Raw genomic sequence first — 18,383 nt, 5'->3', positions numbered from 1 at the left:
TACTTACAAGCTGCAGGACCGTTGCTGACAAACCTTCATAAAATGTATCTGTCTGACTTGGCCTAAATCACTGCCAGTGAGCAGAACCCAGGCCTCACTCACAGTCTGGGTCTGGTATTCCTGCTGCCTGTGACCTTAAGAATGAAGGGCTAACAGGCATTCTTGTAAATCAACGGTACCAGGACACAGCTGTATGAGAGGGACCTTCCTGAGCCACTCAAGACCCATCTGGGTCAAGGCAGCCCTGCCACTGTCTCATGTCACAGGCACACTGGACCTGCTGCTCCTCCAATCAAACCTGCCTGTACTGGCTCGGCCTTATGTGGCCTAAGCTTTGCTTCAAACACCCGGAGACCTGACCTGGCCCCTCTGGGCCTGACCTGGCTCATTCCCAGGGACCTACCAGCTGTACGGCCTCCTTGACTCCATGGATTGAGAGGGCCTCCTGGGTCAGGAGGTGAAGAATCCGGTTGCTGTGTGAGGCCTCCTTCCCTCCTTTGAGTAACAAGCCATTACCACTTGCGATAGCCAAGGCTGCCACCTGCAGATCAAAGAGGAGAGCAATGAACCAAAGGGAAAAAGCAGTAAAAGTAATGGTAACATTAGCACTCGCTGAGCACATTTCCTGTGCCAAGCACTGTTAATCACTTTGTAAGGCCTACCGTGTTTAATCTTCACAACATTCCAGTGAATTAAGTACCTGTTTTACCCTCTGCTTTACACATAAGGACACTGAAGCACAGAGAAGTTGGTGACTCCCCAAGGTCACACAGCTTATAAGCGGCAGAGCTGGGGGCCTTGACTCCAGAGCCAAAGCCCCGGATCTTAGGAACTATACTGTACAGCTTCCTTAGCACCATTACACTGTAACCTGAGTTGAGTGCCTAGGGTCACATGGGCACTCCCCTCTCTGGCCACGGTGGAGGACAGGTGCTCAGCGGCCTCGTGACTCAGGTGTTGTTCCACCTGACTCAGGCTGGGCGGCATCTCTGGCCACATCCTACCCTGGCCCTGCCATTGTTCCGAGAGCTCTAACGGCTGTGCTGAGACCCTGGAGAGGACTAGAGCTGCCAGCCCCTGGACAGCCGCGGCAGAGGCTGCTGGGAGGAAGAAGCAGGCCATCCAGGGGGAGGGTTAGTTACCCTCTTAGAGCCAAGAGCTAATGACACTCACCTGAGCATCCAAGGCCTGAAGCTGAACTTTCTGAATGCTCTCAGGATGAATGAAAATCTTCCCGTTTTTGTAATGTATCAAAAGAAACTTTAAAAAACTTGCTTGAACACGTTAATCTCCAGATTAATGGTTCTTAATCCTTTTTTGTTTTTGTTGCTCATGAACCCCTTACAAAAATTATGTCAACTTTTCCCAGATAAATGCACAAACACACAGCATTCTACATATAACTTTTAGGATTCATGGATTCTGTGATGCCATGTGAGGAACCTCAGCTGTAACTGGCTGAAGAGGAAACCTTTCCCTCATGAAGTATTCGCTAGTATGGATAAAAGGTAGTAGAGAAAACTTCATGGACACGGCCTATAGAGAGACTTAGGACCCACTTCTACCAGCTGATGGGAGTTCTGCAGTTATCTCTGGGGGTTCTCTGTGAGACAGATATGCAGCCAGAAAGGGGCTGAGGACAGACCCCAATGGTGTGGGAGTCCCTTGGTGGACCAGCTGGTTTTAGGTCATGTCAGGGAATAGCCTCCACAGAGCATGTGGGACTCCCATGGACACCTATGCCCTAGGGTAAAAAGGTACTGGTTTTTTGTTTTATTTATTTAATGTTTTTATTTTTAAATTATTTTATTATTTATTTATAATTTATTTTTATTTATTTTTTAATTAATTAATTTTTATTTATTTATTTATTTAGTTAGTTAGTTATTTATGGCTGGCTGGCTGTGCTGGGTCTTCGTTGCTGCCTGCGGGCTTTCTCTAGCTGCAGCGAGCGGGGGCTACTCTTCGTGCGGTGCGCAGGTTTCTCATTGCAGTGTCTTCTCTTGTTGCAGAGCCCGAGCTCTAGGCACGTGGGCTTCAGTAGTTGTGGCACGTGGGCTCAGTAGTTGTGGCTTGCAGGCTCTAGAGCGCGGGCTCAGTAGTTGTGGCGCATGGGCTTAGGCTGCTCCGTGGCATGTGGGATCTTCCCAGACCAGGGATTCAACCCGTGTCCCCTGCATTGGCAGGCGGATTCTTAACCACTGCGTCACCAGGGAAGTCCCTTTTGTTTGTTTTTAAATAGAATCTCTCTGTGAGACTTTGGAGCTAGTGCAAAGAAAAAGCTGGTATCATCCTACTGGACAGTCCAGTGGGGAAGTGGTTCCAGATTTCTGGGAGAGAATTTAGGGCAATGAGCAAGACCACTCTCTAATACCACCTTATACTTCAGAGCATGGCCACTTGGCAAAACCTCTGCCACATGGTTTTGCCTCAATTAGCCTGTGATTTGTCAGATTTCTTAAAGGGGGTCACGTGCTAGTTTCCATTAACTACTGAAAGTTCTTCTTCCTAAGAGATGTACCTACAGGAAGCCATCCGCGACACTGATAATAAATGGGTCTTTTTCACATGGGCAAAACCAGCTATTAGATAAATGAGCCTGCAGTAGGTTAGCAGGGACTCTGTGGCCAGGGAACAAAGTGCTCCAGTGAGCTAAGTTTTTGTTTTTGTTTCTGGCCGCAATGCACGGCATGTGGGATCTTAGTTCCCCGACCAGGGACTGAACCCGCACACACTGCAGTGGAAGCACAGAGTCTTAACCACTGGACCACCAGGGAAGTCCTAAGTTTTTTGGAAATGTACTCCCGTGTCATGGCATGGGAGATTCATCTGGGCTCAAGGCCCAGCTCCATGCTTACAAATGTCACAGGAAAACTAACTTCTATAAGCTTCGGTTTCTTCAACTGTAAAATGGACACATGAATTACCTTTTTTAGAATTACCAGAAAAATCAGAAACACAAATTGCCTTAAGCGCAACCTGAGAATAAAGTCTAAAAAATTACCTCTGGGGGAAGGAAGGAAGGAAGGAAGGGAGGGAGGGAGGGAGGGTGGGAGGGAGGAAAGGAAAGAAAAGAAAGATATCTTCGGGAGATTTATCTGAGTCCTGAAAAGAAGCTCTTCCTCCACTTCCCCAACCTAATGGCAGGCATTAGTCACATACCTGGGGTAGACAGTCAGGGCGAGATTCAAAGATGACTAGTAGAACTCCAATTGGGACAGTCACTTGTTCGAGCTCCAAGTCTTTGGCAATTCGGGTCCGGCGCAAAACCCGCCCCACGCTGTCCTGTGAGGAGGCTGCGATCTGCCGCAGACCGATAGCCAGGCTGTTCAATTTAGACGTGGAGAGGCTCAAACGTTTCAGCAGAGGAGCTGCGAGTCTCCCTGAAGAGGTGTGAAGAGCACATGATGAAGCAGTAGACCTGGGCGGGCTATGGCTGTTTCCCTGAACACATGGCACTGTGTTAGGAACAGACATGGAACTCAGGGGGTCTCAGGTAGAGAAGGACATGTCATTTACACAGCTTTTCTAGGAGGAGCAGTTGGGCAGTATACATCATCATGTAAAGGTGTGGACACCCACACCCTTGGTGCCAGCAATTTCAGTTCCAGAAATTTATCATTTGCATCAGCAAACCTGCATGTAGTGAGGATACTTATCACAGCATTTTTATTATAGTGGGAAACTGGATTCTACCTATAGATTCAGCCAATGGGCTACAATGCAGTTACTATAAATAAATATCTGTATTTACTGATATGGAAAGCTGTCCAGGATGTAGTTTGTGAAAAAGGCAAACTATAAAACAGCATGTATGACATCACCCTAGTTATCACACATTGCATATTCATGTGCAGAGAGATGTCGGAAAGCATCAAGAACAGTGATGATCTCTGCCTATCTTTCTGCGTTATTTTAATTTTTTATAATGAGTGAATTATTTTTATAAGCAGAAGTAATAAAGATGTTTTCTTTTGAAATAAAAACTTAAATAGAATTATGGTAAGTTCATATAGAGAATTTTCTTTAAATTTGCATATAACAGCATGCACAGTGTGATTATCTCTCTCTCCACACACACAAAGACACACATACTCAGGAAAACCATTTGCAATCACGTATCACAAATCATTACTACGGTTAATGTTGAATGATATTATGAAAAATTTCCCCTTCTTTTTTATAGTCACAACCACCAAGACAAAATTATAAAAAGACTTCTACTTTGGAGGGGAGGAGCCAACCTTATATTAAGAAAAAAAATGAAACCATAATTTTATCAACCAATTACATCAATTTAATTAATTTTCTTCACTTCTCCCCATGCAGTAAAAATCGTTTTAATTGTAGTGCATATTAAATATTATACTCTAGTTTTTCACCTCATAATGCACGTACATTTTCCATGTTGCCAAAATTATTTTAATTACTACTAAATATTCTATTGAGTTGATACACTTCAATTTACATGACTGTACCTATGTTTATTAGACACTCAGGTTGTTTCCAGTTTTCAATGGTATAAATAATCCTGCTCTAAGAAACTTTATATACAGAGCTATTTTTTCCTCTTGCAATCTTTTCTTAGGGATAAATTTCCTGAAATGGGCTCACAGACTCAAAGGTGATTACCATGCTCGTGTATACCTGAGACTTTGTTCTTAAGCCATGTGTGTCCTTGCGGATTTCCAGAGAGAGATAACTGGGATCAGAAGTCAGAGTTCTACCAACAACTAGGTGTGTGACCTTGAGCAGCAGCTTTAACCTCTGTGGGTCTTAATTCTTTTAACTTAAAGAATTGGATAAGATGTCAATAAAGATTTCTTCCATTTATTTAAATTTTTTATGGCTTTCCAATACTGCAAAAATTCAAAAGACCAGATGTAAAGTCTAAAGAAAGTTCCAAAGTCATGGCTCAAAAACGTTTTAAGGAATGAAAATAATGTTGATGAGCCCTGCAAGGTTTCTTTAAAGGGAACACCACTAATTTGGATGTTCAATTTGAGGCACATTTATTCACAAGAAAAGGAAATTAAAAATCCCGTAAAATCAACCCCCATTATTTTAGGGTGGAAAAGACAGAGAATTAAGAAAAGGAGAGAAAGATGAGGGCCTACCTGACTCCACATATTTAGCTGTCTTCAATGCGAGTTCAGCCACCTCACTTACGCTACCATTCGCACCTCAAGGGCATTTCTGGATGGCAGACTACAGGCTGATTAAGGAACTAGGAGATAAGCTATCTTTCAACACAGGCTGCACAAACTATTTCCACAACTATTTTATATGCACTGTCCATCTGGGTTTCGTTCCCAGATCTGCCACTGGCTGTATGGTTTTAGGCATGTAACAACTTCTCTCCGCTTTAGTTTTCTCCTCTGTAAAATAGGGATAATAAATAGTAGCTACCTTATAGGTACCATGTTCTAAAGAGAAAATCAGATCCTGCCTGTTAATCCCTTAGCATAATGCCCAGAAACACAGAAAGGCCTCAGTAAATGTTAGCTGCTATTAGCTTAGTGTCTAAAATAGTGAGGTCCTCAATCTTTTTCTTTTTTGTCTTGAAATTGCCACAGTAGCCATGGCTTGTGACTGTGGGGAATGGAAGGAAAAAGCCCCTCAGTGGGTGGGGGGTGGGTAGGCGTTGTATGGAACACCTGAGAAAAGGGGTGGAGGTAGTACGTGTACTTTGAAAACTCCCAACGAACACCAGCCACCAACCCTCAATAAAAATGATGTATACAGTATGTAATTTCTTCCATAACCTTCTTGACTTTAGGCAGACTATAATATAAGAATTATTAGTAAAACAAAGAATAAAACCCAAAATAAATCTCTCTATAACTAAGTTGCCTGGTCTTTACCTTCTGCCTCCTCCAAGTCTTTTTTGTTGGCTAACAGGATCTCATCTCGCTGGTCCGTCAACAGATCGGCCAGATGATGGATAATCTCTGCTCTCTAGGAAAAAAGGTAAAACATTGAAACAAATAAGCAAACGTGTTACCCCATAAAGAACGCACACCACACTTTTAAACCTACTCTTCTGAGTGCGCCAGGCCTTGCTCCTAAATCCCAGTCATCAACGACTGAAACCTTAGTTCACTCATTCGTTTCCCACCACCGCTCCCCTCATTTTTCCTTCCTCTCTCACTACTAACCTCCCCATTTCTTCTCACTTTTCTTCCTCTTTTACCACTCTTGATCATGATGATTAGCAAACCACAGCCTTGTGGTGGGGGAGAGGGCGTGATGAATTATTCAGTTTGTCCATGAGACAGGTGCCAGCACTTTGAATCAGCATGACATACACATCTCACCTATTTAATAGCACCAGCTGTAAAGCTGATTTCCCAGGTAAGTTTTTGCATCTAGTTCTTCTTTTTCTACAATTATTTATTAAAAATGAATTCAGTCAAAGGGGAAAAACCCAGTCCTGGATGCTGGAGGAGACCCCAATCCTTACCCACCTAGATGAGGAAACATGGCAAATCAGAGTAGTGATTACTAAAGGAGTAAAAGAAGTGATTTAATAGAGAGAGAAGCTAGGGTTCTCCTGGGCTTTCCTTTTCCTACTTGTAGTTATTTTAAATTTTCTTCCCCCTTCTCAGGCCAAAGTACTCCCCAGAAGAAACCTATATACATCACTTTCAAATCCAGCCTTAACACCACAACCCTTGGGAAGCCAGCACCCTGCTTCCACCTGACCTTCTCACATTTCATCGTGTCTGCTACTTCAACTGACTGAGTCACTGTGGACAGGGCAGGGCTATGATACGGAGCAGGCTCTGGGACTTCCATCTTCTAGGTAATCTTGGTGATTTGGATGAAGTGGGAAAAGTTGCTTTCCTACATTTCCCTGCCCAGTATGTGGCAGGATTTGGGAGCCTCTCTGGTCTCATGATTTTCATGATACTTTTGATCAAAACATCATAGTGATGCAAAGCTACCTTAGGCTTCAGCCTATAGAAGACAAAAGGGAAAATGAAATTTAGAAAAAGAAAAAAGGCAGAAGAAATCTGAATCAGAGTTCTAACTCAGATCTAACTCTACGGGACTTGAGGAATAAAGGGGGAAACAGCAAGCTTGACTGTGCACTAAACCTCACAGTTATGACTCACTCTGAAAACTAACAAAACTATCAGCTAGGGTTATTACCTGCTCAGGTTCCAAAGTGGCCAACAACCTTCCTCCTGATCGAGCCATTTCTCCCTGCTGCTCCACGGTAGGGCCTGCAAGAACATTTGCAAACACCAGCTCACGGTCAGCTCACTGCCCCCTCACTATCCCACACGTGCATGGGCTCCTTGCAGGCACAGAGCACACGCTTACGGTCTCGGCATGCTTGTTTCACACCCAGAGATCACTCTGACCAATAAACTGGCAGAAGAGCATACCAGATTAACTCAGGCAGAAACACAAGAACCTGTCTGTACTTTCGGTGCAGACAATATGATTTATGTCTTCTAGAGTTCTTCTCAATTCCACTTTGGCTTACATTTTCTAATGTGTTTGCATTTCTGAATGTAGATTATATGGCAGTGCTATCTTTGTGAACACCTGAGAGAGCACATACTATTTCTTATGCATCTTTGTTATCTCTAGCGTTCATTAGTATCTGGTATCCAGCATGGGCCTAGCAAATGTTTCTTGAGAAAATGGATGCTTATATTCTTTAACTTAGTGATTTTAGTGAGAACAGGAGGCCTAGTTAGGCAGGTTAGATAAATTCTACAAAAACAAAGTAGAATCCAATTTTGCAAGCAGTGTTCGAAACTATACCATATTTCATAATGTTAGCACATGAATTTTGTAAGCTCTCCTCCCAGAGGGAGAGCTCAGTCTTCAGCCCCACCTAGGCCATGGAGTTACTAGCAGTCATCCACAGACCATGGGACTCTATGAAGAACTACTTACCTGCAGGCTTTACTTCAGAAAAGAAGGTGCCAACTTTCTTTCCCTCCACGATGTCTGTGATGACATGCCCGGACACCTTCGGGTGGGTCCCATTGGCAATGACCACAGAAGTACCACCTTGCAAAGCCCAGAGGGCTGCTTTCACCTAATGGGAGAAGTTAGATCCATGGATGAGATTCAGACCTTTGTAGGGTCTAGGCCCCTGCACTTTAAACATGCAAAAACATAGAAAATACAATGTGATACTGAGCAATTTAATTATCTGTAGGAAGGTTCTGCACAGCTCAGAAGCTCTCAAGACACGCTCAGCCCATGCACTCTTCCCAACCCAACCCTGGCATGTGTTGTCTAAAGATGAACCAATCTGCCCCTTGTGCTCAGCGTGTTCTCTAAGACTCTCTAGTACTGGGACGCATAACTTCTACATTTGACTTATTGTGCCAGCTTGCAGTGTCCAGTTTGCTGCTTGACGGGAATCTGATCATGAGTACTCTGAGCTTTTGTACCTGCGGTTCTTGTCCTCATCTCTGCCATTGCTACGTGTGATTCTGTACCTAAAGGGTATAACTTCTTAGAACAATTAATGGGAGAGAAGAATTTTTTAAAGGTTTCATCAAGGAATATTTGAGCTCTAATATTAACACTTAGAGGATTTATGAATTATGAAAAAATATAGACCCTGCCCTTGAGGAGGTTATAATATGAACACACACTTAATATATTAATAAAAGTACATAGAAAGACATGACTACATATAGGTACACAATGTGCATTAAACCTGTATTTAGATATGTGTATCTTTAAGTGTGTATGTGCATCAGCCCTCAATTACAAAAGTAAGAAGGATAAAATACAGTTTGGTTTCTAAATTGTTACAGGCAATAAAGGCACCAGATTCTTACCTTGGCTTCCATGCCACCCATTCCCACTCTGGACTTGGTTCCGAATGTCACGGACTGCTGATCACCGGGATAAAATATATCAATGAGCTTTGCATCATCTGACCCTGGGGGGCTGTCAAAGAGGCCTAAAAAGTGGACAAGAGTCAGTAATGCTGTTTAACAGAAGTGAGCATCCCCCAAGACAGACCTCCACAGGGACCTGCCAACTGTAACTACTCTGTACTCGACTCATCCAGATAAATTCTGCTATTCCACCAGCTCGAACAAGAAAAGAGGTCAAGGGATTCGTAGAGTCTACCCACACTGAAAACCAGCTCCGGGAGGACGCACCTTACATACTTTTATAACTTTGCCCGATAAATGAATGTTTGTCAGCATCAGAGCACGGCCATATCCCTGGCACAGAATTTACTGGCCCTGCCCACAGTCTACAGGGAAGCTATCCTCACCTTTGCCATTTCTACTATGATGCTGAACCTTAAGGATGCAACTGAAAAAGATGAGTGGCTTTTGCACAAACAGTGCAGCAGCTGTATAGTGTTTAATGTGACTCTTTCCAAGGGCATGACATATGAAACAGGTCCTCATTAACTCTCACAGTACCCTTTGAAACAGCGACATTATACTCCCCACACTATGGGTAAGCCTTTCTGAACGTTAGGCTGAGTCAGCAGAAGAGCACATGACTCTTGGCTTTCAGTCTGGATATGTCACCACAAAGCCTATGTCCTCTTTATAACTGAGTAGCGTGACATAAAATAAGAGGTACACAAAATGTTACATGCATACCGTCCGAGATTAAAAATCCTCACAATTTCACTTCGAAAAAGAATGTGTCTGAGCCTTAGAAGGGGAAAAGAGGGCCTGAGAAAATGGAGTCATGTCAAGGTCTGAGGGGGACACAGACAGGGAGGAACTGCTAGTGGTCAGGAACTGGCTAAAGGACATTTTGGGCAGTGATACTGTTGGTTTTTAAGTTACTGCTTTTCCTGTGCTAAAATATACCCCTGTGCTCCACCGTTCCAAATCTTTTTTTTAAAAAATTAATTAATTAATTAATTAATTAATTTTTGGCTGTGTTGGGTCTTCGTCGCTGTGCACGAGGTTTCTCTAGTTGCAGTGAACGGGGGCTACTCTTCGTTGCAGTGCACGGGCTTCTCACTGTCGTGCCTTCTCTTGTTGCGGAGCACGGGCTCTAGGCGCGCAGGCTTCAGTAGTTGTGGCACGTGGGCTCAGTAGTTGTGGCTTGCGGGCTCTAGAGCTCAGGCTCAGTAGTTGTGGCACACTGGCTTAGCTGCTCTGTGGCATGTGGGATCTTCCCAGGCCAGGGCTCGAACCCGTGTCCCCTGCATTGGCAGGCGGATTCTTAACCACTGCGCCACCAGGGAAGCCCTATTCCAAATCTTTAACACAACGGTGCCATGTGCATCCTCTCTAGGAGAGTAAGTGAATCAGAGCAGTGAGGACATCAGTGTCCAGTGCACAACAAAGTAGTGCAAACCACGAGCAGCAATTACAGGGAGAGAGAAATAACCTCTCACAACCCCTATCCGCCTCAACCCAGCACCCCACAGTTCCCAGGGTCTTCTGCTGGGTTCTTCTCAGAAGGCACTATGCTGTGAGATCATGAGTAGTACCTGACAATTCTAAGGCAAACCCCCAGAGACGCCTAGGAGTTCCTAGCATTCTGATATTCTGCCTCCTCCTCTTCTTCCTTATAGAAGCTCTCAAACCCACCAAAAGCATATTTAAAATTCGGATATTGTTCTAAAAATCAATATTCAGTGGATAACTAATCAGAGTTAAAAGCACAAGCCTGCCAATGACCAGTTTTGGTGTTTGAGGCTGCATTAAAACTAAGGTTTACTAGAGTCTAGTTCAAGTTGGATTTTATATATTGATCTCTCAAACTCATATCCTTTGCCTTGCTAGGCAGTACAGGAGAGAAGAGTGTATATTTTTAAACTGAAAAGATTTAGATTCGAAACCAGCCTCTGCCAAGTACTAGCTATGTGACTTTGAATAAACCATTTAACTAATGTGAACTCAATTTTTAATTTCTTCATCTGAATAATAGGCTAACCTACCTACTTTGCAGGGTTGCTACAAGGGTGAATAAATTGACATTTATAAAGCACCTAGCACAGTATTACACATCAGAAGCTGAAAAAAAATCTTGTGACTAACCAAAATGCCTTGTTCTCCAGAGTGGCTTACTCTTACCCCAGCTTAGTTGTTCCTATACTGAGACTTCAAATTTATAGTGAATAAACATGGTACCAAGACTGCATACAGGTAAAGATACTGATCCGTAAGTATGATATCTCTGACCCTCCACGTGCGCAGAAGACAGATCACAGCACTGGTACCTGCCCCTGTCTCCACCAGGCAGCCCCCTGCCCTTCACTTATGCTGCTGAAGCGTAAACTGGGGAACAAGTCCTGCCATGGGTGTGGGTAGGGAACTAAATAGGTTTTTCTGACTTCCTGGGAATGTAATGGGGGACTTTTGGGATCCTGTAGGTTTGGCCTATTTTAGACACATCTACCATATCTATGGGTCAAAATGTAAAACAGGAACAGCTTAAGAAAGTAAGAAGAGTGAATGGAGAGCCAAGTTGGAGCCAAGAGGGGCCCCTCCACGAAGTACTGGAAAGCAGGGAGGAAAAGAGTAACACAGAAGAACACAGTGGCCATGCAGCCTGGATTTTCTGCAGTGGCTCCAATTTAAAATAATGTGTCTTGTGATTTACACTGAAAACTAAAAGTGATCAAGACCCCAGTGAGGTACCACTTCACACCCATTAGGATGGCTATAATCAAAAAGGCAGATACCAAGAGGGAAGTGTTGGTGAGGATGTGGAGAAACTAGAACCCTCATACACTGCTGGGAAAATGTAGAATGGTGCAGTTACTTTGGAAACCAGGCTGGTATTTCTTCAAAAGGCTAAACATATGACCCAGCAATTCTACTCCTAAGTAAAATAAAAAGCATCTTCACACCAATACTTGTGCACAAATGTTCACAAAAGCATTAGTCACAATAGCTTAAAGGTCTATCAGCTGATGAGTAGGTAAATAAAATGTAGTATATCTATATAGTGGAATATTATTTGGCAATAAATATAAATGAAGTACTAATACGTGCTATATCAATAAACCTTGAAAACATTAAGTGAAAAAAGCCAATCACAAAGGATCACATACTGTATGATCACATTTATATAAAATGTCTAGAACAAGCAAATCAACAGAGACAGAAGGTAGATTAGAGGTTGCCATGGGCTGGAGAGTTTCAGGGGAAGTGAGGAATGATTGCTAATGGGTATGGGTTTCTTGATGGGGTGATAAAAAACGTTCTAAATTGTGGTGAGGGTTGAACAACTGTATGAATATACTAAAAATCACTGAAATATAAATTTTAAATAGGTGAATTATATGCTATGTGAATTGTATCTCCATAAAGCAGTTATAAAAAACAAAATCAAAGTGCCTGGAAATAACAACATTTCAGCATTCAAACTTCATCTCCCAGACCACCCCCACCTTCTTTTGAATCATAAAACCGTTTTTGGACCATATGGCTCAGAAAATAATGGTCCATAGTTAAAAAGATCAGAAGCATTCAAACAAAGAGGGGAACTCATGTGCTCACACATCTAGTATTTAAAACAAAGACTGGATAAAAAGAAAAGGCATTACTTTTTACCTTCTACATCTGAAAGAACAATTAAGAGGTCAGTCTTCATTTCCACAGCCAGACGGGCAGCCAGGCTATCATTATCTTTAACACTAATAACCTAAAATGCAGGTAAAAAGTCGTGAGCTTTGCAGTTCAAAAAGAAGTTCATGGAAGTACTCAGCTAGGCTCTGGCAGGAAAAATTAACAACCCTGAGTATGTGCATGACAGCTCTTACAAGCCTTTCAGTTTGCAAAACACCATGCCTACTGGCAACCCCCTTTCCAAGTATGCACGCTTCTATCCACTGACATACACAAGCCATGCTCACAGCACCACCTTAAATCACTATTGCGCCTCACCCAGTTGAACGAAAGCCCCTGTCTTCAGAAGAGCTTATGCAGACACTGCTCCAGGATGCCAGCTTCTCTCCCCATTTCGCCATCTTGTTTATGCCCAATGTCCGGTGTTAGTACATGCAGCATAGCATGGCATTAGTGTCTACAGCATGCTCAACCCTCGGTAATACTTTACCCACATTTACCCCCTGGAGATCACTATTGGGCTCCGCTGGGGGCACAACAGCATCATTTGTGTTGACAATGGGGACGATGTTCATCCGGAGGAGCTCATGAAGTGTCCCATTGAGGTTCCGGCGCTTCTGCTCATCGTGGAAATCCAAATTGGTCACCAAAATCTATGGGGATGTATGTATATGTATAGCTGATTCACTTTGTTATAAAGCAGAAACTAACACACCATTGTAAAGCAATTATACTCCAAAAAAGATGTTAAAAAAATAAATAAAAATAAAAGGGTTACAGAGATTGAAAACGCAGGAGACAGGAAAATGATGAACTTCCGAGGAACAGCATCCAAAGGATGCTAAGAGTAGAGGAGTTAAACTTTAGGTTTCTTGGAGCCTGTACAGTTCAGAATGGAACACACATCTTTGGAGACTCATCCAATTCTTTTGGAGATTGGAAAAAAATTAGAATCACCTGGAAGATTTATTTTAGGATGCTTAAGACTTCTTGCAAAAGTACTTTAATCCTCAGAGAGCTATGAAATCTCGTCCATTTACAAAATTAAGAAAATGAATGTATCTACTTTAGAGGGATACTGGAGGGAGTAATGACTGCCATAAATTTCTAAAATATCTTTGTATCCCAGCATCTGATCCAAAGTCTGGCCATACATAGTAGGTGCTGAAACACGTGGTGAGTGAGTGAATGAATGGTTACTCTGCCTGGAAAATGTATTAAACCACATGGAATAGGGCCATGTTGTCCCTGTTTCTGCTCTGTGGCCGACCACTGCCGGAGTCAGCAAAGACACGGTCAAGTGGGATGAGTCTGAGAGGTTTACGGCGGTGAGTCTTTAGTCACAAACTGAAAGCAGGGCCGACATAACTTCGTTCAGGGGACGGGATGCATACAAGCAGGAGAGAAAGATAAAGGGGGGCGACAGCAAGAAACAAAATGGTAACAAACTCCGAAGCTCAGGAATAAATGTTTCAATGAAGTCCCTGCAATGTTCATGGAAGAGGGTTCTTGCGATGTAGGGCAGCGCTGAAGTAGGAAAAGGCTGGAGGCAGATGGCCAAGAATTCTTGGAAGATACTGAAACAGTCCAAGTGGGAATGGTTAAGCCCTGAACTAGGGTCTGGCTATGGTAACTGAGAAGATGACAGCAGCCTTAATGATATGGAAAATGTGAGCGAAGAAGACAAAATGATAACATCACCAAGGGAAATAATTTACTCACTCATTTGATAAAAAAGTTATTGAGTACCTCTGAAATGCCAGGCCCTGTACTAGCTGTTGGGATGGAGAATAAAAATGTTGATGATTTGGGGAAGATGGAATGGGTTAGATCATGAATGTCTTTTCAGAAAGTTTAGCCCTGTAGGAAAAAGGCCTGGGACAAAGGTGAATATATAGATCCTGGTTCTGGTGGTGGAAGGTCAAACAATAAAAGTAAACACGTGTGTGTAGGAGAGGCAAGCAGGAGGTATAAAGGTCCAGTGAAAACACCTGTGGCTCCAACAGTTTAAGAAACAAGACAAGGGAGACAGAGACCAGAGAGAAAAGTATGTGCTTGGAGAAGGGCAATCTGTTAGGATGCACATAAGTTTCATTTCTATGAACTAAAAATAGCTGTTGACCTTGTTTAAGTCTTTAATCTGACAAACAACTTATGGGAGATTTTCAAAAGCCCCTGATAATGGTCTTCAAAACAAGATTACTAAAGAAAACAAGGAACCACAGGATAAGGTGCAAAGGGTAAAGATTTCTTATAGATCAGATCATGGGGAAGGCAAAGGTATGGGAGTGAAGGGGCCCCTGGATGAAGGCTTGCTGGAAACTGGAGAGCACAGAGCTCTTTTACATCAATATTAATAAAAACAACAGCTGATGTACAGTATTTTTAATGATACTTTCACTAAAACAAACAAACGAACAAAAAACCTCAAGAAGTATCATACCTGGGAAAAAACAAAACAAAACAAAAGCACAGTTCCTGGATCTAAGTCTCCTCACTTGGCTCCATGCACTTTAAAAAAAATTAAAGACTAAAACTGTCATTGCACTATGGAGGAAAAAAGAACTGATAATAAAAGGAGACAAAAATTGAGATTTCCATTGCACTTATGTAACCGAAATAAAAAATCTAAGATTACAGAGAGTGGGGTCCCAGCCATAAGCAAAAGTGTCCAAGTCCATGCCTTTCTGTTTCAGCTCCCTTACTCAAGGACACTCTGGTATAATACCAGAACGTCACTGTGGATAACAACTTAAAAATGATGGAGAGGGACTCCCCTGGTGGCACAGTGGCTAAGAACCCGCCTGCCAATGCAGGGGACACGGGTTCGAGCCCTAGTCCGGGAAGATCCCACATGCCGTGGAGCAACTAAGCCCGTGCACCACAACTACTGAGCCTGTGCTCTACAGCCTGTGAGCCACAACTACTGAGCCTGTGTGCCACAACTACTGAAGCCCGCGCGCCTAGAGCCCGTGCTCCGCAACAAGAGAAGCCACCACAATGAGAAGCCCGTGCACCGCAAGGAAGAGTAGCTCCCACTCGCTGCAACTACAGAAAGCTCACACACGGCAATGAAGACCCAACACAGCCAAAAATAAATAAATAAACTAAATAAATTTAAAAAAAGAATGATGGAGAAACAGAAAAAGTGATAGGAAATGCAAGAACCAAACCTGAAAGGAGGTATACATAACATCATCTGTGTATAATAACATCTGTGTAAATGATAGGATCAGAGGCAGCAAATTTGAAAATAACTTGGGGAGTAAGGTTTTTTCAGTTGTTTTGTGATATTTAGATGTTTCTATTTAGTGTGTAGTTGTATAGCTGATTAAAAACACAACTGAAAAAATTCTGGAAATTTAAGTAAAAAAGAAATAATGTAGAAAGAAGGTTCTAGCACATTCAGGGGGGAACCACTAAAAATTTTTAAGTTCCATGAGGACTAGAACATGGTTGATTTGTTCACTGCAGTATCCCCAATGTCTAACAGACTCCTTGGTACACATGGTGCTCAATAAATATTTGCTAAATGAATTAAAAACCAACCAACCGGGCTTCCCAGGTGGCGCAGTGGTTAAGATTCCACCTGCCAATGCAGGGGACACAGGTTCGAGCCCTGGTCCAGGAAGACCCCACATGCCGCAGGACAACTAAGCCCGTGCGCCACTACTGAGCTGAGCCTGTGCTCTAGAGCCCGCAAGCTACAACTACTGAAGCCTGTGCTCTAGAGCCCGCGAGCTACAACTACTGAAGCCTGCGCTCTAGAGCCCGCGAGCTACAACTACTGAAGCCTGCGCGCCTAGAGTCCGTGCTCTGCAACAAGGGAAGCCATCTCAATGAGAAGCCCGCGCACCGCAACAAAGACCCAACACAGCCAAAAAAAAAAAACTAATTAAATAATTAAAAAAACAAAAAACAACCAACCACCAGCATTTCCCTTCAACACTTAGTAGATATCTATTATATAAGGCAACCAGGTGCAAAGAGAAACAAGCCAGCTGAAGTCAAAGAAGCCAATGAAATAAAGATATCTAACCTTTCTATCTTCAGAAGTATCAGTACTTGTAGTAGTCCTAAGAGTTATTTGTATAATAACAAGAGCTAACACTTACTGAGAAAGTACTGTGTACCAGACATATTAAATGCTTTTCATATATTTTCTCACTGAGCCCTTCCAAAGACTCTTTGCAATAGGCACTGATGACATCCTCATTTCTCAGATGAGGAAACTGAGGCACAAAAAGGTTAGACTTAAAAACTTTCTGGGGCTTCCCTGGTGGCGCAGCGGTTGAGAATCTGCCTGCCAATGCAGGGGACACGGGTTCGAGCCCTGGTCTGGGAAGATCCCACATGCCATGGAGCAACTGGGCCCGTGAGCCACAATTACTGAGCCTGGGCGTCTGGAGCCTGTGCTCCACAGCAAGAGAGGCCGTGATAGTGAGAGGCCTGCGCACCGCGATGAAGAGAGGCCCCCGCTTGCTGCAACTAGAGAAAGCCCTCGCCCAGAAATGAAGACCCAACACAGCAAAAATAAATAAATAAATAAAATTAAGACGTGTTAAAAAATATATATAGATATATACATTTAAAAAACAAAACAAAACAAAACAAAACTTTCTCCAGATCTCCCAACTAGCAAGTGGTGAAGCTGAGACTGCATCCTGGCAGTCTGGCTCCAGAGCCTTGCTCATATCACCGTGCTCCACGGGAATCACCCTCACAGGTCCCACACCCCCCTTGTGGAGGTCAGCCTCTCACCTGGGCAGCGCAGATGCTGTACTGGGTAAACATGGCTTCATACAAGGCCATCAGCCCACTCTGTCCGGCGGCTGCACAGGCTCGGGCTTCTAAGACTGGAATTGCCTGTAACATGCCAACAGACAAGGTGTGGCTGGGGCGAGGGAAGGAGGCCTGAGGACCCTGTTACAGGGGGTGGGGAAGCCGCACTTACCATCTCCTTCAGCTGGTTCTGCCCCGAGTGTAGGGCCTGCCGCACGCTCTGAGACAGAAGGATCTCATGGCGCAAGCGCTGCTTGCCAAAGGCTACAGCTCCACTAGTCACCAGCATCATCTCTCGGCCTTGATTCTGCAGTACTGACACCTGACATTGAGGAAGGAAAAGGCACAAGTCCTTGTAATCTCGCTTTCCTCTCATCACAAGAGATTCAGGTAGGGTGGACTAATGAGTGGATCCCAAATGCCGGTTTACAGACCAGCACTGGGCTGGCTCTGGAAGAATCACCCAGGTTGTCTGGTAAAAATACAGAGTCCTACATGCTTCCTCGAATCTGAAAAGTAGGTGGCAGATAGAAATGAGAAGTTTTTAATAAGGAGATTCTGGTGTGTAGGTAGGTTTGGCAACCACAGGACTTGAAGATATGTGGAGGAGTCTATAATGCGGAAGATCCAGTTGTTTCAGGAAATAAAGCCCAGAATACAAGTCTGGAGCCAGGAGTTGCAATATAAACTTAGCAGATGGCTTCTCAAATTCTAAGGCATGACCTGGGGAGATGAAGCTGTTTCCGGGGCATGTCTGATTCTCGTGGGTTGCCTCTGGCTAGACCAGGGACAGTGCTGTTCCACCCTGTCTGCCTAGAACCAGTTTTGGTTACTTTGTTTCCCACCTAGGACGGATGCACATGAAAGAATCAAAGATTCAGTATTCCTAACCTGTCCATCCCTCCTGATGCTTGAACCTATAACCTAGCTCAGGAACTCGGAGACAGCTATGATGAACCGTGATCTAAAAAAAATAACTTATCATCATAGAAAATTTCATACTTAACCAAAGTGGTAAGAATCGAACTATAAAACCCTATGTACTCATCACACAGCTTCAAT

At 43.4% G+C, this 18,383-nt stretch overlaps 1 protein-coding gene across 2 annotated transcripts in view; it reads right to left on the bottom strand.

The window, feature by feature from the left end:
• Positions 1-18,383, bottom strand: part of ALDH18A1 (aldehyde dehydrogenase 18 family member A1) — a 48,955-nt gene that overhangs the window by 11,276 nt on the left and 19,296 nt on the right. The window contains exons 4-13 of one of the 2 annotated variants that reach the window (XM_036829207.1): positions 17,494-17,643; positions 17,301-17,405; positions 13,034-13,192; positions 12,525-12,615; positions 8,817-8,941; positions 7,915-8,059; positions 7,156-7,229; positions 5,865-5,958; positions 3,163-3,383; positions 404-541 (exon numbers count right to left, since the gene is read on the bottom strand). In XM_036829207.1, coding sequence (XP_036685102.1) covers positions 404-541; positions 3,163-3,383; positions 5,865-5,958; positions 7,156-7,229; positions 7,915-8,059; positions 8,817-8,941; positions 12,525-12,615; positions 13,034-13,192; positions 17,301-17,405; positions 17,494-17,643 — 1,302 coding nt within the window. The remainder of the gene's footprint in view (positions 1-403; positions 542-3,162; positions 3,384-5,864; positions 5,959-7,155; positions 7,230-7,914; positions 8,060-8,816; positions 8,942-12,524; positions 12,616-13,033; positions 13,193-17,300; positions 17,406-17,493; positions 17,644-18,383) is intronic. The other variant, XM_036829208.1, reaches the window with a different exon arrangement.

This window comes from Balaenoptera musculus, chromosome 16 (genome assembly GCF_009873245.2).
Source record: "Balaenoptera musculus isolate JJ_BM4_2016_0621 chromosome 16, mBalMus1.pri.v3, whole genome shotgun sequence".
Lineage (NCBI taxonomy): Eukaryota > Metazoa > Chordata > Mammalia > Artiodactyla > Balaenopteridae > Balaenoptera > Balaenoptera musculus.
The sequence above is the reverse complement of the archived record's forward strand: the minus strand, read 5'-3'. Positions and strand labels throughout refer to the sequence as shown.